Source organism: Plecotus auritus (assembly GCF_963455305.1).
Source record: "Plecotus auritus genome assembly, chromosome: 2".
NCBI lineage: Eukaryota > Metazoa > Chordata > Mammalia > Chiroptera > Vespertilionidae > Plecotus > Plecotus auritus.
Window position 1 is genome coordinate 58,582,381 of NC_137771.1, and position 26,901 is coordinate 58,609,281.

Here is a 26,901-nt window from a genome sequence, read left to right on the forward strand (position 1 = left end):
CAAATTGTCCCCTTGACCAGGAGTTCGACCAGCAGGCAGGCCGGCCAACCGCCCATATCCCTTCCCCCTGGCCAGGTTGGCCGGACCCCAGCCATGCACAAATTCATGTACCAGGCCTCTAATATATATATATATATATATATATATATATATATATATATATATATATATATATACATATATATATATATATATATACACACACACACATATATATATATATATATATATATATATATATATATACATATATATACACACACACACACACACACACACACACACACACTGAGTGGTCAGATTAGTATGCGTTCAGAGATCATAATAATCTGGCCACTCAGTGTATACAATATGTAATCTTTTATGACTGACTTTTTTACTTAGCATGTTTTTAAGTTTCATCCATGTTGTAGCATGTACCAGTACTGAACTCCTTTATATGGCCAAATAAGTGTTCATATATGAACATACCACATTTTATTTATCAATTCATTAGTTGACGAACATTTAGTTTGCCTTCACTTTTTAGCCATTATGAATAATGTTGCTATGCACATTCATGTACAAGTTTTTATGTAGCTGTATGTTCTCATTTCTTTTGGGTATTATCTAGAAGAGGAATTGGATCATATACTTAACATTTTGAGGAACTGCATCTGCAATATCTGGATGTGTGTATAGAATAGATGTTTTAAATTAGCATCTAGAACTATACTCTGAATAATAGATACCTTGGTTAGCTAAGTTTTGACGTGTAGAAGAGTCCTGTCAAATTCCTTTTGAGTGGGTGATGAAACAAAGATACAATAGGCAGCACTGTGTGGATTTGAAAGGAGGCTCTAGGTTACTTCTGGGGACTCTGCCAGGTTTTAGCGATTAATGGAAAAAGTAATAGGATATATGAATTACCTGAAAGAATTCATCTACTTAGGTGATGTAATTGTTTTTAACTTCTCAAAGTGCTAGACTTTGGTCAGGCTTAATGTTGTTACTTGATAAGTGCTGTTTCCACCAATAATTCATGAAGTACATTGACCATATATTGTCTCAGCTGGAGCGAGCAGTGATCCTAAACATCCTAAATAAAATATCAAGTACACCCAATCGGCGCAATTAAATCTGACTTTGGTACCTTCTGCTTGTAGGCCCACTCCAAAATGCTGGCTCTTTCCTTTCAGGGCCTCTCTGTGGCTTCCTCAATGACTGCTCACCTTGCTGGGGACCTCTCTCTGTTTCCTAACAGCAGGAAAACTATTTGTGGCTATAACCACTTAGATGGTCCACTTAGCTTTGGGTTTGGAAATACAACTTTTTAAGATAATTCAAGCCTGGCTACCTTCAGTAGCATTTACATGGCCCACAAGAAAACTTTTCGTGCAAAACTGCAAGTACACACAACTTCCACTGAAACCTTCTCTCTCTGCTCTGTCATCAAAGGCCTCTTGGGACAGTCTATTGCCTTTAGACTTTCCCAGGTGACATAAACTAGGGCACAGAGGTCAAGTTGTCTGAGTTTCTTAAGGCTCCTTTGCTTGGCTTGAGGTAAGGGTAGGATGGGATAAGCGCTCTTTTCTCTCCACTCTTGGGGAAGGGTAAGGAAAATGTGCAGCACTCAGAAAACTACCTCCTGGGCATTTTCATTCTCTAGTCTTTTTTGATCAATTCTGCCACTTCATTCCCTGGAAGTACATGAGGATGGAGGATTGCTAAATGGGCTTCGCATTCTCCTAGCACATTCTGGATGCTCTAGCATCCTTTTTTAGAAGGCACTTGGCATCTATTTTTCTCAACTACGGAGCTGCTGCCAAAAGACATGACAAAGTCCCACTTAAAATGTCATGTACCTTAAAAGTACTTGCCAAGATTGTTCTAAGTTCTTAACCATTTTATAGGTATAATTGAACCCTTTGACATTCTAGTAAAGCCTATGGACCCCCTTCTCAAAGTAATGTTTCTAAATGTTTCTATATGCGTAAGACAAAACATATAGAATTACAAAAGAAACCAATTATATGGCAATAGAGGCCCGGTGCTTGACATTCATGCACTGGGGTGGCAGGGGCGGGGGGTCCCTCAGCCCAGCCTGCACCCTCTCACCGTCTGGGATCCCTCAGCGGACATCCCCTGAGGGGTCCTTAGCACTGCCTCAGAGGCGGGAGAGGCTACCGCCACCACCGCTGCACTCCTGTGTTGAGCGTCTGCCCCCTGGTGGTCAGTGTGCATCATAGCGACTGGTCGTTCAGCCCTTTGGTTGATTTGCATATTAGGCTTTTATTATACAGGATAGAGTTTTATCCTCAGAGTCTATGGAGATATAAGTAATCCAAGTTAAAAACTTACATAAGCATCTTAGTGCTTTATACTTATTACACTAGAGCAGTGGTTCTCAACCTTTCTAATGCCATGACCCTTTAACACAGTTCCTCATGTTGCGGTAACCCCCAACCATAAAATTATTTTCGTTGCTACTTCATAACTGTAATTTTGCTACTGTTAATGAATCGTAATGTAAATACCTGTGTTTTCTGATGGTCTTAGGCGACACTGCTAGCGGTTCGTGACCCACAGGTTGAGAACCACTGCTGTAGAACCTAAGACCATCGGAAAACACAGATATTTACATTACGATTCATTAACAGTAGCAAAATTACAGTTATGAAGTAGCAACGAAAATAATTTTATGGTTGGGGGTCACCGCAACATGAGGAACTGTATTAAAGGGTCACGGCATTAGAAAGGTTGAGAACCACTTCTCTAGAGGCCTGGTGCATGAAAATTCATGCACTGGAGGGGGGTCCCTCAGCCCGGCCTGCCCCCTCTCACAGTCCGGGAGCCCTCCGGGGCAGGAGGCGACCCGGCGATCAGAGGAAGGCGATGCCCCCATCACATCTCTGCTGCTGCCATTGCCGGCAGTGCAAACCTTGGCTGGCCCTGGTTACCTGAGCCTCGGGCGGCCCTGGGCAGCCGACATCTGAGGCTTGCCTGCACCTCAGGCCAGCCCTGGGCGGCTGGGGGGCTGAGGGGACTGGGGGACTCCGGAGGCAGGTGTGCGGAGCGGCTGGACCCGCCTGGGGGCGGACCCAGCCATGTCACAGGCCTGCTGCCCTGGCAGGGCTGAGGGGACTGGGCGCTGCCATCTTGTGGCTGTAGGCACTGCCATCTTTGAGGGCATGGCAGTCCATTAGCATATTCCCTCCTTATTGGCTGTGGGTGCTACCATCTTTGTGAGGGTATGATGGTCAATTAGCATATTCCCTCTTTATTAGATAGGATTTATCTTCCCAACACACCAATGAGGAAACTGAGGTTAAGTACCTTGCCTAAGACCACATACTTAGTATGTAACAGAGAAAGTATCCAAACTCTGGCAGTCAGATCTATTGTTTTGACACTATACATATAGGATCCTCCAAATTCATTAACGCTTGATGTGGCAAGTATTTCCATATCAGAATGGTAGAAACAACTAATATTACTCCATGAATTCCACTCCCTGGTTTGGTGAGCATTGCATGGTAACTTTGGTTATCTGGGGGAGGGACAAACCTTGAGAATTAATCCAAGCCCCATTTCCCCCTCTGGGCTAGGGTATCAGAAGACATCAAGTCCAAATAGGAGACTGTGTCCATCTGCAGCTGCATTCATGTGGAATACCATATCCTATGGTTTAAGTGACTATTTATTTGGTTTTATTTTGCTTGTAGCTAACAGGATCCTGATATACCCAATAATGATTAAGACCGAATATTCTGGCAACCCAGGAGATGGGAGGTTTGGAGTAAATTACATTGATTTAAAAAATAAATAAAATATGGAATTTCTTAGCCCTAACCGGTTTGGCTCAGTGGATAGAGCGTCAGCCTGTGGACTGAGGGGTCCCAGGTTCGATTCCGGTCAAGGGCATGTACCTTGGTTGCGGGCATATCCCCAGTAGGGGGTGTGCAGGAGGCAGCTGATCGATGTTTCTCTCTCATCGATGTTTCTAACTCTCTATCCCTCTCCCTTCCTCTCTGTAAAAAATCAATAAAATATATTAAAAAAAGTTATAAAAATATGGAATTTCTTATTCTATTAAAGAGTAAAATTGATACTCAGTGAATAATATCTCTCTCATAATGTTTGTTGTGGCATTAAAGGGATAATGTTCTTAGAAAAGTTGCTTTAAGTGGTAGTCATCATTGCTGCTCTTCCCATTAGACTGAATGTTTGGAAGTTGTGGGAAGTAGGGAGGAGGTAGAAGAGAAGATGGAGGAATAAACAAAAATAGCCTTACAAATTCCAGGTTCTTCAACAGTCAAGAGAACCATTTACTTTATAAATGTAAAATATTTCCACATAGAACTCAGTCTGTGCATTTTTACTTATTGTCTAGTCACCTCACACATTGGTATTATCATTCTCCTTATTTTCCATTTTGACTAAATTGGAATTTTGAAAACTGACAGAAAAAAATTGTTCATTTTAGGTCCTTAGATAGAAATAGTAACATTTGCTCTTCTGTTTTAACTATCTTTACAACATTATTTTGGCTTTTCACCACAATAATTTTTAAATCTGCAGTTCTGACAGAATGTTTTGGCTTAGGACTGCACATAGAAAAAGCATCTTGTTTTGTTGTCCTCCCCTCTAGTGGTTTACTATGTATTAAACAGAATCTCAGAGCAGTGAACACCCTGTCTAACCCCTCAGAGTTGGCCATATTCACATATTATTTGGTAGTCTAATTCAGTAGGAAATGTGGAGAAAAGCTAAAGAGGAATTTAAATTAACAACTTTGCCCTAGCCAGTTTGGCTCAGCGGATAGAGCCTTGGCCTGCCGACCAAAGGGTCCCGGGTTCGATTCCATTCAAGGGCACTTACCTTGGTTGCAGGCTCTTCCTCTATTAAACAACAACAATAACAAAAAACTCAATAACTTCATTATCGATACAGGGTTGGAATGTCTCCTAATATTCATTCGTTTAGGGGCTGAGGGTCTATAGTAGCAGTTCTTTTTTTTTAAAATATATTTTTATTGATTTCAGAGAGGAAGGAAGAGGGAGAGAGAGATAGAAACATCCACAATGAGAGAGAATCATGGATTGGCTGCCTCCTGCAAGTCCCCCACTGGGGATGGATCCCACAACCCGGGCATGTGCCCTTGACTGGAATCCAACCTGGGACCTTCAGTTCCCAGGCCGATGTTCTATCCACTGAGCCAAACCGGCTAGAGCAGTAGTAGAATAAGTTTTTAATCTGGGATCTATGGATTGGTTTGGGACATCTGAATATATATATATAATATACAGTCCCCCCAAAATAATGTATACACACTTTAACAGCTGATAGCTCAATTTCTTTTCCTGATAGCTCAATTTTGAAAATGAAATGTATTTTAATAAACACTGCCTTTACAATTATTCGAAGTGTATGTATACATTTTTGAGACACCCTATATATGTATATAATTTTTTATTTTAATACTGTATAAGCGTGTGCTTATGTGCATTTTTCTGAGGGAGAGGCCCCATAGTTTTCACCAGATTGGCAGAATGGTCCTAGATCCCACAAAAGGTTATGAACTATGATACCAGCTCTTGACAGCATTGTAACAAGATGCAATTCTTCTAATCTAGTTTCTACATTCATCCCATAATCGGGGGGGGGGGGGGGGGGCCCCCCGCAGGGTCTACCCTAAACAAAAATGGCTGGAGCGACTTCACACGTAGCCCCTCACGCAGACAGGCTGGCCGGCCCGCCACTTTCTCTTCACCTTCCCACTCCTGACCCCGGAAGGACTCCGCCCTCGCGGCCAGGCGGCTGCAGCTCAGCTCCGGGCTGCGGCGGGGAAGCAGGCGTGGGCCGGCTGCACCTGGCCTGCAGCGCCAGGTACCCAGGAGGGGTCACGACGCCCACGGGACAGAGGCGGGGGGCGGCGGGGGGCGGGGAGGGGTCCCAGCGCCGTCCTAGCCCTCGGATTCCGAGTGCGGGCTGGAGGAACGGAAAGCCTGGGGGCTGAATCAGCGTGAGCTGGCCCGCGCTCCCCTGAGTGAGGGGCTGGGCGGCAGAGCCGAGAGCGAGCTCCTTCTCTGGTCCTCTTGTAAAGGAAGAGGGAGACTGCAGAGGGGGTGGGCGCTGGGGAGGCCCCTGGAGCTGGGGCAGCGCCCTGGAGCTGGGCAGCCGGTGAGGTCTAAGGTTCTGCTTGAATGGCAGTGATCTGAGCAGGGAGGAGTTTTTGGATGGGGAAGATTACGCTTTCTTTGAAGATGCTTTAGCATCCGGATGGTCCTGTCGGAGCCCTTCACTGAATAAAGTGGTTCAACATTTATTTTATGGAGGATGATTCTTAACAGATCTTGCGGTTGCACAGATCTTTATTTTTTTAATGTTATCATTATTGCGACTAAGCATTTTTGCTGTGTACCTTCTCAAAGTTCGGTTGTACACATTTATGCTTCACGTCAACATTTGGGGGGTATTTCAGGATTTCATTCTTTTTTGTTGTTAATCCTCATCCGAGGATATTTTTCTGTTGATTTTTAGGGAGAGTGGAAGAGAGGGAAAGGCAGAGAGAAACATCGATGATCGGTTGGTTGCCTCCTGTACACACCCGACCAGGGCACAGTCAGGGAGGAGCCTGCAAGCAAGGTACGTGAGCTTCACTGGAATCAAACCCGGGACTATTTGGTCCGCAGGCCGAGGCTCTATCCACTGAGCCAGACAGGCAAGGGTTCATTTTTTTAAAAAAATATTTTTATTGATTTCAGAGATGAAGGGAGGAGAGAGAGAGAGAAACATCAATGATTAGAGAGAACCATTGGTGGGCTGCCTCCTGCACATCCTCCCCTCCCCCCCTCCCCCCCACTGGAGATGGAGCCCACAACCTGGGCATGTGTCCTTGACTGGAATCGAACCCGCAGCTCAATCCACTAAGCCAAACCAGCTAGGCCAGAGTTTCATTCTTGCTTGGATTATAAAACCAAGTTATAGAATAGAATTTTAGGGTGTTTAAGAAGCAATCTTTATTTGTGACACTTATTTTTAACTCTCCAGTGGTTAGAATGGAGACAAGTAAGTAATATTACATAGTACAATGTTTTTTGTGATGTTTTAGACTCTCTTTACAAATGTGAATAATCATGAAACTGCCTTCATGTTTATTTTAATTAATACTTATAAAGCCACTGAAATGGCTGGTTTTTGAAAGTTATTCTGTTATTAATGATTAAGTTTGGAATCACTTCCTCAGTGATTTTAAATGAAAAGTAATTAGGTAGTTAGAATGCAAGACTACAGATTTGTCAGAATTCATTTGAGAAAACCCCTGCAGCAAATTGAAGTGTTTATTTTCTTTTCCCTCTGCTTAAAAATTTGGAACCCCCTATTATGGAAAAATTCCCTTGGGGTGAATTACTCTCAGTATTTTTTTTTCTTCTTTTAAATCTTGATTGTTGAGAGTATTACAGATGTCTCCCCTTTTCCCCCTTTGACCCCCTCCATCCAGTTCCCCCCTGCCCCAGGCCTTCACCTCCCCATTGTCTGTGTCCATTGGTAATGACTATATGCGTTTAAGATCTTTTTTTTTATCTCTTCCTGTTCCCCACCCCTCTTCCCTCTGAGAATCATCAGTCTGTTCCATTTCCATGCCTCTGATTCTATTTTATTCACATTTAGTCTGTTCATTAGATTTCTTATTTGTTTATTTTTAGATTCAATTATTGATAGATAAGTATTTATTGCCTTTTTATTGTTCATATTTTTTATCTTTTTTCTTCTTCCTCTTTTTAAAGAATACCCTTTAACATTTCATGTAATACTGGTTTGGTGGTGATGAACTTTAGCTTTTTCTTATCTGTGAAGCTCTTTATCTGACCTTCAATTCTAAATTATAGCTTTGCTGGGTAGAGTAATCTTGGTTGTAGGTCCTTGCTATTCATCACTTTGAATATTTCTTGCCACTCCCTTCTGGCCTGCAGAGTTTCTGTTGAGAAATCAGCTGATAGTTGTATGGGCCCTCCCCTGTAAGTAACTAACTGTTTTCCTATTGCTGCTTTTAAGATTCTCTCTTTGTCTTTTGCCCTTGGCATTTTAATTATGACGTGTCTTGGTGTGATGTGTCTTGGTGTGGTCCTCTTTGGGTTCCCCTTGTTTGGGACTCTTTGCACTTCCTGTACTTATAAGTCTATTTCTTTCACCAGATAGAGGAAGTTTTCTGTCATTATTTCTTCAAATAGGTTTCCAATATCTTGCTCTTTTTCTCTTCTCTGGCACCTCCATAATGCAAATGTTGGTATGCTTGAAGTTGTCCCAGAGACTCCTTATACTACCTTCCTTCATATTTTTTAACTTTTTTCTTTTTGCTCTTCTGATTGGATGTTTTTTGCTTCCTCAGATTCCAAATCATTGTTTTGATTCTTGGAATCCTCTACTCTACTTTGAGTCCCTGCAAATTATTCTTTATTTCAGTTAGTGTATGCTTAATTTCTGACTGGTCCTTTTTCATGTCTTTGAAAGTCTCACTAAGATCCTTGAAATTCTCACTAAATCCCTTGAAGCTCTCATTGAGATCCTTGAGTAACCTTATAACCATTGTTTTGAACTCTGAGTTTGCTTGCTTCCATTTCTTTCATTTGTGACCTATTTCTTTGTCTTCACATTTTGGCTGCTTCCCTGTGTTAGTTTCTATGTATTAGGTAGAGCTTCTTTGTCTCCTGGAATTGGTAGTGGCCTTGTGTAGTAAATGTCCTGTGGGGCCTAGTGGTTCAGACTCCCCAGTCACCTGAGCTAGGCACGCTAGATGCACCCCTGTGTGGGCTGTGTGCACAGTCTTATAGTTGAGCCTTGATTGCTGTTGGTGTTAGTTTGAGGGATTGACCTCCAGGCCAATTGGCTGTGAGGACCAGTTGTGACTACAGTGGAAGAGCTGCTATATAGGAGACACCCCTATGGAGCAGAACTTGTTTCAGTGGAGCTTTGGTATTCACTGAATCTGCCCCTTGAGTGTGTTGCCCATGGATGTGTAGAGTTCTAATCTGTATGGTCTTAAGCTCTCCACCTGGTGCACTGGCTCTGGAGCCTCCTGGGAGGTGCAAAGTCAGCCACTGCCTGGGGCCATGGGGTAGGAACTACAGAAAGTTCTGCAGATGGCTGCTACTTGTATTGGGCTTGGAAGTGCCCAGGTGAGGCCCAGCTGTGAAACAAGGCAGGCTGGTGCTAGTGCTGGGTCTTAGGCCTTTTACTGATAGGTTTGGGGTATGCTGATGCCTGCTGCAGCTTGTTTGAGAGATTTTAGCAAAGTCTGAATTCTGAGCCAGACAGATCTTTCATATGGAAAAGCCACTACAAACAGCTTAAGTGGGGCTGTAAATTGGATGGGGCAGGGTCTCAGGGAATCATTGATGGAAACTCAGATATGGCTGCCAGCCAGCTTTGCAACAGGGGGAGGTCCCAGCACAGAAACAATGTGACCCCTGCCAGCAATTCTTGTTTGTTTCTTCATGGTTTCCATTGTATTTCTCTAAATGTCTACATCACAGTTTTTTTTGTTTGTTTGTTTGTTTTTGTTAGGATAAATGTACTATACTTAAGTTAGAACTAATTATACTGAGTCTGAACATTTTAATTCCTATATGCATGAAGGGGAATTAAATTTACATTGTGTCAGTAATAGGGGGTAGGGTGTTAGTAGTAGCAGTAACCCATCCTAAAAGTATTACTGTGTTTTGTGTGAAATGAAACTACTTAATCAGTGGTTTTAATGCTTGTTTGAAAAGGGGTGGGTATTAACAGAAGGGAGTAGTCTTCTGGAATCCAGAAAAAGAGAGCAGAGAAAATATATGCAGAAATATAAAGGACTTAAAGAAAGTATAGCAAATAAGGTTTTATAGAGGGATTGTTGGCAATTTGTTTTTTCTCTTTGGTAATGTTTATATAGCACTATCTAAGGAAAAGAAATGTTAAATTTGGTAGGTGTACCAGAGACAGTCTTCTCAGGCCTTTTCTTGGCCTGGATGAATATTCCTCAGGACCCATTAAATTTGTGCTTACCAGGCTGCATTTTTTTTTAAAATATATTTTATTGATTTTTTACAGAGAAGAAGGGAGAGGGATAGAGAGCTAGAAACATCGATGAGAGAGAAACATCGATCAGCTGCCTCCTGCACACCTCCCACTGGGGATGTGCCCGCAACCAAGGCACATGCCCTTGACCGGAATCGAACCTGATACCCTTCAGTCCGCAGGCCGACGCTCCATCCACTGAGCCAAACCGGTTTCGGCTACCAGGCTGCATTTTTAACTAATTATTAATTCAGCTCCCTATAATATTTTATTTCAGAAAGGGTATGTTTTGGTAGTGTAACTATTCTTTCACTAGACAGTATATTTCCTTATTGTGAATGAATAAACTTATAAACCAATTTATACAGCAATACACTGTGAATTTGTTTAGTATGTGTCCAGCTGGGTACAATGGTAAAATTGGGTTTCTGGCTCTGCAAAACATAGACCCAAACCCTGAACCATTATGTTTCAGTCAAGGTTCTGCTACCTGTAAGCATCTCTCTGAGTGACAGCTGCCTCATCTGTAGACATCTGACTTGTCTTTCTTTGGTTTCTATAGAAATAGGCATTAAAACTATATCTAAATTTCATAGCATGTATATGGCACTTTTTTTAAGATCTTTAAAATGGGACAGTAGGACAATAAATGCATGAGTTCTGAAGTTCAGTGAACTCCGAGGTTCCTTTCTAGCTCCAGGAATCATGATTCAATCAGATTCCTTTCAGTATGCACCATTACCCACCCCCACTGTTGTTTGAAAGAAATACATGGGAAGAAATAGATTTAAAGTATTATGTAAAAGCTGAAATGTTTATTTAACTGGAAGGAAAACTTACTACCGGAACTCAAAGTTCAAATTTAATTTCTTTTTGGCTGTTTTGGTGAATAATAAGTAAACATTCAGCTCAAGTAAATTTGGCTCAGAATGCTCTTTTCTTCAGGTAAATGTAATATCATGAATTATTAATACCATGATAGAGTTAAAATTTTAATTTGATAGAATAACAAGAAATCTTTGTGGTTAATATGTTTTTATGTTTCATTTAATGAAGATTAGAAGAGGAGTCATGTCAGAAGAAACAGTAAGAGAATCACAGTTTTCCTTGAAGACCACAGCACTAAGAGCATTTGATCGCCCTCTGTCTTGGTATTATTCTCTTTCCCAGGTAAAAAAAAAAAATAATGAAATTAACATTAAGTTGAATAATAAGTTTACTCCTCCGAGCATATTTTGCTTACAGTGTTTAAAATTTAATTGACATTTTAAAAGGTTCAGTCAAAATATTTGTTAAAGTAGTTTACAATTTAACTTGGTTTTATTTTGTGTTTTTGTTGTTGTTATCAAATTCATAACTCTTAAAAGGGATTGTATTTTATATTTTTATTTTATTTAAATTCTTTATTGTTGAAAGTATTATATGTCTTCTTTTCCCTGCATTGACCTCTCCCTCTCACCCCCTAGCACATGCCCTCACCCCCCAACTGTCTGTGTCCATTGGTTATCCTATCTAATAAAAGAGTAATATGCAAATTGACTGTACATCCACCACACCCACAAGCCACGCCCACCAGCCAATCAGGAGCAAGTATGCAAATTAATCCAACCAAGATGGCTGCGGCCACGGAGCAAGCAGGAGGCTTGGGTTTCCCCAGTAATGGAGGAAGCCAAGCTTTCCACACACCCTGGACAGCCTAGTCCTCTACTCAAGGCTACAAAGTTTCAATTATAGAAGATAAATACATCCCAACAAAAATGGCTGCAGCTAGGAGGTTTGGCTCAGCTCAAGGCTACAAAGTTTCAATTATAGAAAATAAATAAATACCAGATACCAGGGCCTCTGCTTGGGTCGCCGGGGGGCGTGGCCGGTCTGCAAACCACCATAGGCCCCTGGCCCAGGCCGCCCCATGCCCCAAGGGAACCCCCACCCTGATCTGGGACACCCTTCAGGGCAAACCAGCTGGCCTCCACCTGTGCACCAGGCCTCTATCCTATCTAATAAAAGAGTAATATGCAAATTGACCATCACTCCAACACACAAGTTTGCTGCCCCCATGTGGTCAAAGATTGCTGCCCCCATGTGGACACAAGATGGCCGCCACAAGATGGCTAGCAGGGGAGCGCAGTTGGGAGGGACCAGGCCTGCAAGGGAGGGCAGTTGGGGGCAATCAAGCCTGCAGGGGAGGACAGTTAGGGGTGCCCAGGCCGGCAGAGGAGGGAAGTTGGGGGCGACCGGGCCTGCAGGGAAGGGCAGTTGTGGGGGACCCAGGCCTGCAGGGGAGAGCAGTTGGGGGGGACCAGGCCTGCAGGGGAGGACAGTTAGGGGTGACCAGGCCTGTAGGGGAGGGCAGTTAGGGGTGACCAGGCCTGCAGGGGAGGGCAGTTAGGGGCAAACAGGCTGGCAGGGGAGTGATTATGGGGTGATCAGGCTGGCAGGCAGAAGCGGTTAGGGGCAATCAGGAAGGCAGGCAGGCGAGCAGTTGGGAGCCAGTAGTCCTGGATTGTGAGAGGGATGTCCGACTGCTTGTTTAGGCCCGATCCCTATCCTATCCTATCGGGATCGGGCCTAAATGGGCAGTTGGACATCCCTCGAGGGGTCCCAGATTGGAAAGGGTGCAGGCTGAGCTGAGGGACACAGCCCCCCGTGCACGAATTTCATGCACCGGGCCTCTAGTGCTTATATAACCATGCATATAAGTCCTTTGGTTGATCTCTTACCCCTCCCACCAACTCTTCTCCTTCCCTCTGAGGTTTGATGCTTCTATGTCTCTGTATCTATTTTTGTTCATCAGTTTATGTTGTTCATTATATTCCACAAATGAGTGAGATTATGTGATACTTATCTTTCTCTGACTGGCTTATTTCACTTAGCATAATGCTCTCCAGGTCCATCCATGCGAATGGCAAGAGTTCTTTCTTTTTTATAGCAGCATAGTATTCCATTGTGTAGATGTACCACAGTTTTTTATCCATTCATCTGCTATTGGGCAATTAGGCTCTTTCCAAATCTTAGCAATTGTAAACTGTGCTGCTATGAACATAGGGGTGTATATGTCCTTTCTGATTGGTATTTCTAGTTTCTTGGGATATATTCCTAGGAGTGGGATCACTAGGTCAAATGGGAGTTCCATTTTTAGTTTTTTGAGGAAACTCCATACTGTTTTCCACAGTGGCTGCACGAGTCTGCATTCCGACCAGCAGTGCACAAGGGTTCCCTTTTCTCCACATCCTCGCCAGCACTTGTCGTTTGTTGATTTGTTGATGATAGCCATTCTGACAGGTGTGAGATGGTACCGCATTGTCGTTTTGATTTGCATCTCTCAGATGATTAGTGACTTTGACCATTTTTTCATGTTTCTGGGCCTTCTGTATGTCCACTTTCGAAAACTGTGCCAAACCAGCTGAGCCAAACCAGCTAGAGCTGTTCCATATCAATTTTTGGAGCCTTTGTTCTAGGTCTGTGAAATATGCCGTTATTTTCATGGAGATTGCATTGAATCTATAGACTGCTTTGGGTAGTATGGACATTTTAATGATGTTGATTCTACCAGTCCATGAACATGGTATATACTTCCACTTGTTTATATCTTCCTCTATCTCTTTTTTCAACATCCTGAAGTTTTCTGAGTACAGATCTTTTACTTCCTTAAGTTTATTCCTAGGTATCTTAATTTTTTTGGTGCAGTGGTAAATGGGATTGTGTTTTTAGTTTCTCTTTCTGTGAGTTCATTATCCTATATAATAAAGAGCTAATATGCTAATTAGACCAAACAGCAGGATGACCATCTAGATGACCTTCCGGACGAAGCCGGGACTGCGAGGGCTGAGGCAGCCAGGACTGTGAGGGCCGAGCCCCTTGCACAGATTTCATGCATTGGGCCTCTAGTTGGTATATAAAAAAGCCACAGATTTCTGGGTGTTAACTTTGTATCCTGGTATGTTGCTGAATTCATTTATTAAGTCTAGTAGTTTTTTGATGGAGTCTTTAAGGTTTTCTATGTACAATATCATGTCATCTGCAAATAATGACAGTTTTACTTCTTCTTTTCTAATTTGGATGCCTTTTATTTCTTCTTCTGTTTGATCGCTATGGCTAGCACTTCCAATACTGTGTCGTACAGGAGTGATGAAAGTGGGCATCCCTGTCTTGTTCCTGTTCTTAGGTGAAATGGTTTTAGTATTTGCCCATTGAGTATGATGTTGGCTATAGGTTTGTCATATAAGGCTTTATTATGTTTATTCCCACTTTGCTGAGAGTTTTTATCAAAAAATGTTGTTGGATTTTGTCAAATGCTTTTTCTGCATCAATTGATATGATCATGTAGTTTTTGTCTTTAAATTTGTTTATGTGATGTATCACATTTATTGATTTGCAGATATTGTATCAGCCTTGCATCCCCGGAATAAATCTTACTTGGTCATGGTGTATAATCTTAATGTATTGTTGGATGCAATTTGCTAATATTTTGTTGAGGATTTTAGCATCTATGTTCATCAGGGATATTGGCCTGTAATCCCCTTTCTTTGTAGTGTCTTTTTCTGGTTTTGGAATCAGGTTAATGCTGACTTCATAGAAAGAGCTGGGAAGTGTTTCTTCCTCTTGTATTTTTTGGAATAGTCTGAGGAGGATTGGTAGTAATTCTTCTTTGAATGTTTGGTAAAACTTTCCTGTGAAGACATCAGGACCAGGCTTTTGTTTGCTGGAAGTTTCTTTATTACTGCTTCAATTTCGTCGGTAATAATCAGCCTATTCAGGTTTTCTGATTACTCCTGATTGAGTTTCAGAAGATTGTATTTTTCTAGAAATATGTCCATTTTTTCTAGGTTGTCCTGGGATTGCATTACTTTAAAAAAATCTTCCTACCTATTCCTGGCTGGGTGGCTCAGTTGGTTGGAGCGTGATCCTGTACACCAAAAAATTTGCAGATTTGATTTCCTTTCAGGGCACATAACCTAGGTTTCAGGTTTGTCTCCAGTTGGAGTATGGGAGACCACCGATTGATGTTCTCTCTCTCTCTCTCTCTCTCTCTCTCTCTCTCTCTCTCTCTCTCTCTCTCTCTCTCTCAAAAATCAATGAACATATCCTTGGGTGAGGATTAAAAAAAAAATTCTTTCTACCGTAAGTGAATTTACACAGTCCATTACAATTATTTTCAGTGAATTATTATTCAAATTGATGTTTTTACTATTGTAATCTTTTTTAAAAATTTATTTATTGACTTTAGCGAGAGAGAGGAGAGAGAGAGAGAGAGAGAGAGAGAGAGAGAGAGAGAGAGAGAGAGAGAGAGGTTTTTGTTTTTACACTTATTTATGCATTCATTGGTTGATTCTTGTGTGTGCCCAGATCAGGGATAAAACCCCAAACCTTGGTGTATCGGGATGACTCTCTAACCAACTGAGCTATTGTGGTAAAATGTACATAGTGCAAAATTTACCATTTTGACCATTTTTAAATGTGCAGTTCAGTAGCATTAGGTATAGACATTGTTGTACAACCAGTCTCCAGAACTTTTATCTTCTAAAACTGAAGCTCTACAGCCATTAAACTGCAATTCTATATTCCTCTCCCACCAACCCCTGAAACCACCACTCTACTTTCTGTATCTAAGAATTTGACTACTCTAAGTATCTTATAAGTGGAATTATACAGTATTTGTCTTTTTGTGACTGGCTTACTTTACCTAGCATAATGTCCTCAGGGTTCATTCACATTCAGGTCTGTGTCAGAATCTTCTTCTTTTTCCAGGTTGAATAACATTTGATTGTATGTATACACCACATTTTGTTTATTTATTTGTCTTATTGCTGGACACTTGGGTTGCTTCCATCTTTTGGCTATTCTGAATAATATTGCTATGTGCATGGCTGTACAGATACCTATTTTTGATATCCCTCCTATCAATTCTTTTGGGTATATACCTAGAAATGAAATTGCTGAATCATATGATAATTCTATTTTTAATTTTTGGAGGAACACCATACTCTCTTCCATAATAGCTGCACCATTTTTCATTTCTACCAGCAGCACACAAAACTTCCAGTTTCTTATAACATCCTTGCTAACATTTGTTATTTTCTGTTTTTTGGTTAGTAGCCACCATAATGGGTGTGAATTGGTATCTCATGGTATCCCCTCCCCAAATATTGATTGTTTGATACCAGAGGAAGAGGAAGGGCAATAGAGAGAGATACAAAGGGAAACATTGATCTGCTGCTCCACCCATTTATGCATTCATTGGTTGATTTCTGTATATGCTTTGACAGGGATTGAACCCAAAACTTTGGGTATCTGGTCATTGTGGTTTTGATTTGCATTTCTCTAGTGACTAGTGATGTTGAGCATTTTTTCATGTGTTTATTATCCATGGCAACAGTATTTTTATTCTTAATATTTGCTTCTAATTCGATTTGTACTTTTATTGTATTAAATAAAAATATACAGATAGAAAGTAGCATTTAGTTCACTAAACTTACACTATTTTATCAAATCCAAGATGATAATTTCTCACATTTCTAAAACCTGCTTGCATCTTAAAGTTTCCTAGATTGATGAAACATACAAAGTGTAATTTTATATATCTAGGAAAGGATGTTTCACAGATAAGATGTATGAGAATAATTATGAGTGTAGTAGTTACTGCTTAGTGTTCACTATGTTTAAGACATTTTTTAAGTCTTTTATATATATAACTAGAGACCCGTTTCACGAAGATTTGTGCAGTAGGCCTTCCTTCACCTGGCTGCCGGCATCTGTTTTCCTCTGGCACTCGGGACCCAGGCCTTCACTCTGGCCACCACCTTCTGCCTTCACTCCGGCTGGAGTCTTCACAGGCTTTGCTGACTCTGGCCGGTGTCTGCAGGCTTCACGGACTGCGGCCAGTGTCTGCAGGCTTCGCTGACTGTTGCCGGTGTCTGCAGGCTTCACTCCGGCTGGAGTCTTCGCTTCGCTCCGGCCAGAATGCTGCTCCTGTAGCTCCCTGTGCCTCCTGCCCTCCCCTTCATAGCAGACGTCCTGCCCCGTCCGGCTGCTCTGCTCCTGGAGCAGCTGGGGGGCGGGGTGCCACCATCTTTGTCCTGCTAATTTGCATATTCCTTCCTGATTGGCTGGTGGGCGTCATGGAGATACAGTCAATTTGCATGTTTCTCTTTTATTAGTGTAGATCTCTCTAATCCTCAAAATCACCCTGGAATTTAGATATCATCTTCATTTTATAGATCTGGAAGCTTCAAGAGCTTAATTAACTTGTTTAAAATTGCATATATAATATGGGATTTGAAGTTGTACCTCTTTGACCCCAAAACCCATTTTCTCCCTTTTTCTTTCTTTCCTTTCCTTTTTTAGGATTATATGCTTAAAGTAAAATTTGAAAAATATGGAAAAGAATTGAAGAGAAGATAGAAATTATCAACAATTTATCTATAAAAGCTTATTTTATACTTTCTTTGGGTCTTTTATTTCTGCATATGTCTCTCTGCCCCCTTGCCACTGCCCCAACCCCCAGTGTTCCCATTCAAGATTATAAAGTTGTATATTTGAGCATTTTTTCTGTCATTAAAAATTCTTTATGAATATAAATGTACTATAGTTTATTGTATGTTTCTCTATTTTGTGATTTTGGGTTGTTTCAGCAGTTCAATATTTATATATAAAATAGAGGCCCAGTGCACAAATTTGTGCATGGGTGGGGTCCAACTGGCCTGCCCCAATGGGGGCCCATCGGCCCGGCCAGCCAGGGGATGGGCTGGCCGGGGGGTGGTGCTGATCAGGGCCTGGATCAGGCTGGTTGGCTGCTGCAGTGAGTGTCATATCTACTGGTTGTTCTGGTCGTTCCGCTAGTCCGGTCTCTGGGCTTTTATATATATAGATCTCTGTTTAATTTTTAGATTTTTATTAAGGTGGATTCCTAGAGATGAAAATATTGAGTGTAAGTGTTTGGTATTTATTCTTTTATTTGTTTATTTTATTATACTATTTGGATGACATTTTAAAAGACCAGCAAATGAAATACAGTCATTTGTAACAACATGGATGGACCTTGAGATTATTATGCTAAGTGAAATAGGTCAGTCAGAAAAAGCTAAGAACCATATGATTTCACTCATAAAACTGAAACTCATGGACACAAACAGCAGAGTGGTGGTTGCCAGAGGGAAGGGGGTGGTGGGTGAAGGGCGCCCTAATATATAGTGATGGGAGAAGATTTAACTTTGGGTGGTGGGCACACAGTGCAATATACGGATCTTCTAACATAGATAGCCACACCTGAAACCTGTATGATCATATTAACCATGTCACCCCAGTAAATTTAATTAAAAAATAATAAAGAACTTAAATGATTAAAATGAATGAATGAAAAGATCAGCAACAAGACATAGCAGCACCACTGTGTGTAAAGCACTGTGCCAGATAGTTTAAGTACATTTACAAATTCATTTAAACCTTAAAATGATCCTAAAATATTATTATTATTATTAGTTGTTGTTGTTGTTAATCCTCAAATGAGGATATTTTTCCCATTCCTTTTCAGAGAGTAGAATGGAGGAAGGAAGGGAGGGGAGGAGAGAGAGAAACATTGATGTGTTGCTTCCCGACCTGGACGGAGAGTGAACCCCCAACCCAGGTACATGCCCTTGATTAGGAATTGAACTGAGATCCTTTGGTGCATGGGCTGAAACTCTAACCACTGAGCAACAGTGGCCAGGATCGATTTTTTTGAAAAAATTATTATTTTTTTTAATCTTCACCTGAGGATGTTGAGAGAAACAGAAAGAGAGAGAGAGGAGAAACAACGATGTGAGACACATTGATTGGTTGCCTTCCACATGCTCCTTGACTGGGGCCAGGGATTGAACCTACATGCCCTTGAACCAGGAATTAAACTGGGATCTTTTGGTGTGCAGGTCAACACTCTAACCACTGAGATACACCAGCCGAGGCAGTAATATTATTATTTAAAATTTATTTTTCTAATAGCTAAGACATTTACATAGTTCAAAAATCAAAACCACACATACATATGTATATACATGGAGATGTTTTACTCTATCTCAATCCCTTCTACTTAATATCTTACAGGGTTTCTTTATTCAGATATCAGCAAAAGCAATTATGTATTCTTATTTTCTCCTCTTTCTTATAGAAGGTAGCAGACAGTAGCATACCTGTGTTCTTGTTTTTTTGTACACTTAAGTTATATCCTAGATATCTTTCCATGTTAATATATATGTAGATCTTCTTTTTCTTTTTTTATTCTTACAGCTACATAATGTCTCTGTATGTGGTGGCCCTTTGGGTTTCTGATTTGATATCATTACAAAACAGTGTTGTAGTGAATAAGTGAATAAACTTGATATACTTCAATTCATATAGGTATAGGTATAGGAAAAATTTTTAGACTTAGGATTTCTGGGTCAAAGAGTAGATATACTTTTGAATTTTGATGGATATTACTAAATTGCCCTCCATACCCCTAACCGGTTTGGCTCAGTGGATAGAGCGTTGGCCTGTGGACTGAAAGGTCCCAGGTTCAATTCCGGTCAAGGGCATGTACCTTGGTTGCGGTCACATCCCCAGTAGGAGGTGTGCATGAGGCAGCTGATGGATGTTTCTCTCTCATCGATGTTTCTAACTCTCTATCCCTCTCCCTTCCTCTCTCTAAAAAATCAATAAAATATATATTAAAAAAATATATATATAATTAAAAAAAAAATTGCCCTCCATAAGAATAGCATTGTTTTATACTCCCCAAATGTTGGGATTTTTGCCAACTGATAGGTGATAATGGTATTTCACCATAGTTTTAATTTTTATTTTTATTATATGTTATGTTGAGCATCATTTCATGGATTTAAGAGCAATTTATAGTAATTATGAACATTTTGAAGGTTTTTAAAAAATATTTTTAATTGATTTTTAGAGAGAGGGGAAGGAAAAAGGAAAGAGAGAGAGAAACATTGATGTGAGAGTTGATCAGCTGCCTCCTACATGCCCGGCCCCCCCCCCCCACCACCACCACCACTTGCAATTGAGCCCGCAACCCCAGCATGAGGCCCAACTGGGAACTGAACCAACAACCTTTCTGTACACGGTTCGATGCCCAACCAACTGAGCTACACTGGTCAGGGTGAAGTTTTTGTTTTTTTGAACATTGGTAAATTACTTTCCAGATTGGCTATACCAATCTACAATCTCACTAGTTAGTAATATTTGACAATGCCTATTTATTTGCAGCCTAGAAATTAAAAAAAAAATTATTAGCATTTTATATTTCTTTTTTATGAATTATTTTTGTATCTTTTGCCATACTGGTTTTATTATACCACCTGCTTTTCAATCCTGGAAATACATTTATGAGGCTAGGACTATTGTCCAACTTGTTCCATGGAATATTTAAAAAGTAATATAAAGAACTGTTGCAGATATATTTACTCTCAGTCATGGTACTTAGTATCCAAAACTCATTCCGTTGTATAGAATGCACTAAGTGTGTCAGAAACTGTAGCCGATGGACCCAGTCAGGGCTACCATCTGTTTTTGTAAGTAAAATTTTATTGGTACACAGCCATGCTCATTTGTTAATGTTTTATCTGTGTTTGCTTTTGCATTAACAGTAGAGTTAAGTAGTTGCAGTAGAGATAGTATGTTCCACAAGCCTAAAATATTTACTATCTGACATTTATCAAAAAGTTTGTTGACCCCTGTATTAAGAGAGCAGACTATAATTTGAATAAGGGTCATTTTGGTATATTACAATGTATCATGTTAATACAAACAAACTCTATTTTTCCGTTGGAAAAGGGTAAGTAGTTTAGCTGATTGTCCAAAATCAGAGTGGAGTGAGATAGACTAGGAATTAACTAAACATTTAAAAATAAAAATCTGTCTAAATGCAGTGTGGTATTCTGAATTGGTCCTGGAATAGAAAAGAACAATAGTAGGAAAACTGGTGAAAGTGGGATAGGGCCATAGCTCTTTCTTTTTTAAATTGATATGAGAGTGAGAGAGAGAGAGAGAGAGAGAGAGAGAGAGAGAGAGAGAGAGAGAGAGAGAGAGAGAGATTGATTCACTGCTCCGCCCATTGATGCATTCATTGGTTGCGTCTTGTATGTGCCCTGATTGGGGACTGAACCGGAATCCTTGTTTTATCAGGACAACACTCTAACCAACTGAGCTACCTGGCCAGGGCAAGGTCTATAGTTAATAATGATGTGCCAATGTTAACTTTTTAGTTTTGACAAGAGTACTATGGTTATATAAGATATTAATATCAGAGATGTGGGAATTTTTTGAGCCACGTGGGAACTTTCTCTACTATCTTTGCAACTTTTCTGTAAATGTAAAGTTATTCCGAAATAAGATGTTTGTTACACTAAAATATTAAGAGCTCACATTTTTTGAATGTCTGCTTGTGTCAGATATTATTTTATATGTGTCATCTCCTTTTATAACAACCGTATGAGGAAGATATTAATATCCCCATTTTCCAGAGTTTGCAGTTAGCATGTGACTTGTGGTATGTTCTAGTTGTCAGAGAGATTTATTCAAAATAAATGTATTAAGCATCACTGTGTTTCAGTCAAGCTTCAAAGTATTGAGCAAGATCTAGATGTAGTCCCTGCACTAACTGAGAGTTAGCTTAGAACCCTCCCACAAACAAACAAACAAACAAACAAACAAACAAAGAAGGAAGAAGAAAGAAAAGGTGTGTGGTAAGTACTGCATTGGACTTGAAGGAATATATCAGTTTAATGAGAAGTTTATGCTGTGTAAAGTGAAACAAGGTTATTGGAGCCGAAGACTTGTATGTAACCAAATAACTTCTGTTTCCAGAGAACATTAGATGAGGGAGGAAAACTTGACCAGAACATTAAACAGTGGCATCAGGTTATGGAGGGGGGAGGATTGTGCAATATGAGCACAAGGAACAGGGTCTTATTCCTTTCTTTTTATTCTCAGCGTGTGGCCCATAAGTTGATGTTCAGTGCATGTTGAATGAATAGGACACATGTCTAGTTTGCATTTTCCCTGGAGGTAAGGAAATGAGATGCTGTATTTCCAGCGTTCCAGGCAATGGTATAGAAGTATTTGACTTTCCTGTGAGGGGAAAAAGTAACAAATGAAAAGTGATAGGCAGGAGTAATATTAGAGACTTTCAAACCTTGTGTTGTCTAGATTACTTAGGATAAACATTTTTCCCTGGGAAATTTGCCTTATTTTTGTCATGGAAAGGTTTCTTTTTTTCATGAGATTAGGACTGTAAACTTTAATGGGAATTTTATGTAAAAATAATATATAACATATAAATAGAATTTTGATTTTACGCCCAGCCAGCATGGCTCAGTGGTTGAGTGTCGACCTATGAAACAGGAGGTCACGGTTTGGTTCCCAGTAAGGGCACATGCCCAGACTACGAGCTCGATCCCCAGTGTGGGGTGTACAGGAGGCAGCCTATCAATGATTCTCTCTCATCATTGATGTTTCTATCTCTCTCTCCCTCTCCTTCCCTTTCTAAAAGTGTTCCACTCTCATCAGGACTGAGTCTACTAACATGACAAAAACTAGCCCCCTTATCCGTCTTATACACAATTTCACCTATTAATCTAAACCTCCTAATTATATCCTTATTATCAATTGCAATTGGAGGTTGAGGAAGATTAAATCAAACGCAGTTACGTAAAATTACGGCTTATTCATCTGTTGCTCATATAGGATAAATAATTTCTATCTTAATTTATAATCCAACCCTAACATTATTAAACCTATTTATCTATAATCTAATAACTACTACATTCATACTATCCATAATAAATGCATCAACCATAACAACCTCCTTATTCCACATATGAAACAAGATACCACTAATTACCGCATTTACTGAAGAAATTATAAACTGGCATCATATACTTAAAGAAAGGCTCTCACTACAAGAGCCCCAGCGTTTGGGAGGCAGTGGAAAAGTACTAGTCCTCCCCCCACCTTTTCTTTTTTGAGTTTTGTTGTTTTTTTACTTTAGAAGTAGGATAGATATTATTTTTTAACAATATACTTTTATTGATTTCAGAGAGGAAGGGAAAGGGAGAGAGAGATAGAAACATCAATGATGAGAGAGAATCATTGATTGGCTGCCTCCCACATGCCCCCCACTGGGGATCGATCCCACAACCCAGGCATATGCCCTGACCGGAATCAAACCCAAGAGCCTTCATTCCACAGGCTGATGCTCTACCACTGAGCCAAGCCGGCTAGGGCTCTTCTTTAAAATATGTTTTTACTAGAGGCCTGATGCACGAAATTTGTGCATGAGGGGGGGGGTCCCCCTCAGCCCAGTCTGTACCCTCTCCAATCCAGGACCCCTTGGGGGATGTCTGACTGCTGGTTTAGGCCCTCAATCGGGGGCCTAAACCAGCAGTAATATATCAAAATGACTCTAAATTGGCAGTCTGACATCCCTTTCACAATCCTGGACCACTAGCTCCTAATCGCTCACCTGCCTGCCTGCCTGGTCACCCCTTACTGCCCCCTCTGCTGGCCTGGTCACCCCCAACTGTCCCCTTCTGCTGGCCTGGTCACCTCCCAAATGCCCCCCCCTGCCGGCCTAGTCACCCCTCACTGCCCCCCTTGCCAGCCTAACTACCCCCAACTGCCCCCCCTGCTGGCCTGATCACTCCCAACTGCACCACCCCCCCCCCCCCGCTAGCCTGGTTGCCTCTTAATGCCCCCCCTGCTGGCCTGGTCGCCCCCAACTGTCCCCCTCTGCCAGCCTGGTCACCCTAACTGTCCCCCCCCCACTGGCCTGGTTGCCTCCAACTGCCCCCCCCCCCGCCGGTCTGGTTACCTCTCACGGCCCCCCTGCCATCCTGGTTGCCCCACGCAACCTGCTTGTTCAGTTGTTTGGTCATCCCTCACTAACCCCCCAGCCGGCCTGACTGTAGGCAGCCATCTTGTGAGGGCATGAGGATCAATTTGCATATCACCTCTTTATTATATAGGACTGGGGCCCGGTGCACGAAATTCGTGCACTGAGGAGGGGTCCCTCAGCCCAGCCTGCCCCTTCTCACATACTGGGAGCCCTCAGGGGATGTCCTACTGATGGCTTAGGTCCGCTCCCCATTGGGATCGATCCCGCAACCCAGGCATATGCCCCATTGGGAGCGGACCTAAGCCGCAGTCTGGCCTCCCTTTGCGGGAGGTGACCGGGCTGATCAGGGGAAGGCACCAGCCCCATCACCCCGCTGCTGCAGCCACTGCCAGTCACTGCAGCCGCCAAGGTATTTTCATCAACACAGACTCCAGTCCCTTCACCATGAAAAAATGACAACTTTCTTTAGGCATTTTCAAGATGTGTCTTTTATAGGATATGACATTTCTTTCTTTATTTTTCTTTTTATCCTCACCTGAGGATATGTTTCTATTGATTTTTTCCCCCTTCCCTCCAATCCCAGGCTCGGCCCCTGCCTAAGCCTAAAGCCTCCGCCTGAGGCTTTAGGCTTGGGCAGGGCCCCCCTCCCCCGCCCCTCTGATCGCCAGCTCGGGCAGCCCAGGCTTTAGGCTTGGGCAGGGGGCCCCGCCCCTCCCATTGCCAGCTCGGCCCCTTCCCAAGCCTAAAGCCTGCGCCCCTCTGATGGCCGGCTGGGAGTGACCTGGGTGCCGAGGAGGTTCCCGGGACCCAGGTATGTATGCAAATTAACCACCATCTTTGTTGGTTAATTTGCGTACTCACTCTGATTGGCTGTGGGTGTAGCGGAGGTACGGTCAATTTACATGTTTCTCTATTATTAGGTAAGATTGGAGGAAGGGAGAGGGAGAGAGAAATGGAAACATCAATGATGAGAGAGAATCATTGATTGGCTGCCTCCTCCACACTCCCTACTGGGGATTTAGCCTGCAATCTGGGCATGTGCCCTGCCCAGGAATTGAGAATCGAACCGTGACCTCCTGGTTCATAGGTTGATGCTCAACCACTGAACCACACCAGCCAGGGCAAGATTTGTATTTTCTGTATTCCCAGTGCTTCCTGATCAATGGAAGGCATTCCCTAAATGCTTATGGCATATAATTAGTACAATTAGATTTTATTTTAATTTTTATAGCACAGTCCTAGTACATTGTAAGATGCTGAGAATTTGTTGATTAATTCACAAATCAAATGGCTTATTCAGATGCTTTTAGAAATTGAGTTAATGTATGTTTGTCTAAATTTCTAGATGGTTAAAAAAATCGGTTCATGCCAAAACCAGTTTGGCTCAGTGGATAGAGCGTCGGCCTGCGGACTGAAGGGTCCCGGATTCGATTCCGGTCAAGGGCATGTACCTGGGTTGCGGGCACATCCCCAGTACGGGGTGTGCAGGAGGCAGCTGATCGATGTTTCTCTCTCATCGATGTTTCTAGCTCTCTATCCCTCTCCCTTCCTCTCTATAAAATATCAATAAAATATATTTTTAAAAAAAAATCGGTTCATTGAGAAGGTCTGATTTAATCATTCCAATAATGAAAAATCTTGCTATCATTCAGGTGGAATATTTAGTTGCATGAATTAGTTCTTAGTTATTCAACAGATATTAATGAGGTTGAATTATGTTATGCTCCTCTTATTCCTTGGGTAATATTACTTACCTGAGAACTTCAGAGCAGTGGGTAAAAAATTACTACATTTCCTTTTTTTTGGTGGGAGGGTTGGCTTTAAAATTCAAATTGAGCTAACTTCATTGAATGAATAAATATTACCTGGGTAGTATTTAGTACTAGATTAGCTTAAGAATAATTTTAAATTTTATGTCTTTATTTTAAGTGAACAAATAAAAGATGTTTTTCTCAACCTAACTGCATCTTTTCCAGATCAGGTTTTCACCGGTAGCTAAAAAGTTGATTGTGGTAACTGCAGTGACTGCCGTATCTGTAATTTTTCTGGCCCGTCACTTTAAAAGAAGACGTGGGAAGAAGAAAGGAAAAATATTACCATGGGAACCAGAGCACTTCATACTTGAATACACTAAAAGAGCAGCATCAGAAAAAGGTATGTAGAAATAGCTAAATTAAGTCTACAAAGGAAATGTTATATGTAAATCATAACTGAATGCAGTGATTTCAGTGGTTTAGTCTCCAAAATTTCCTTCCTTAATATTTAACTCACAAGTAATGCAGATTAATTTTAGACAAATTAGGAAATACAGATGAGCAAATAGAAGAAATTAAAACCACTGGAAACTTTGCTCCCCGGAAATAACTACTGATAATGTTTTGGCGTATGTCCATTTATATTCCCTTTTAAATATCATATTGAGAAAAAACCAACAACAAAAAAAGAAAAACAAATAAAGATAATATTGAGACATAAAATTTTATACAGTAGTCTCCCCTATCCATGGTTTTGCTTTCTATAGTTTCAGTTACCTGCAGTCAACCATCAGAAAATATTAAATGGAAAGTTCTAGAAATAAACAATTCATAAGTTTTAAATTATGTGCTGATCTGAGTAGTGTGATGAAATTGTATGCTGTCCTGCTTCATCTGGCCTGGGACATAATCATCCATTTGTCCCCCACATCACGCTATATATGTTACCGGCCTTTTAATCACCTGGTAGCCATTTCACTTATCACATTGACTGTCACGGTATCAGAGTGCTTGTGTTCAAGTAACCCTTATTTTACTTAATAATGACCCCAAAGCACAAGAGTAATGATTTCACAATTTGCATGTGCCAAAGAGAAACCATAAGTATGTGTGTATAGGAAAAAACAGTGTATATGTAGATATATGTATCTATCTATCTATCTATCTATATATATGTGTGTATGTATATATATATACATACATACACACACACACACACACACACACACACATATATAGTTCAGTACT

General features: G+C 41.2%; 1 protein-coding gene across 2 annotated transcripts in view; it reads left to right on the forward strand.

The window, feature by feature from the left end:
- Window positions 1-5,770: 5,770 nt before the first annotated feature.
- The window catches only part of MIGA1 (mitoguardin 1), a gene marked incomplete at its 5' end in the record, with an annotated part of 97,094 nt that continues 75,963 nt past the window's right edge, over window positions 5,771-26,901 (forward strand). The window contains 3 exons of one of the 2 annotated variants that reach the window (XM_080658155.1): window positions 5,771-5,868; window positions 11,095-11,208; window positions 25,876-26,053. In XM_080658155.1, the coding sequence (XP_080514281.1) occupies window positions 11,110-11,208; window positions 25,876-26,053 (277 nt within the window). Of the gene's footprint in view, window positions 5,869-11,076; window positions 11,209-25,875; window positions 26,054-26,901 lie in introns of those variants that run through there. The other variant, XM_080658154.1, reaches the window with a different exon arrangement.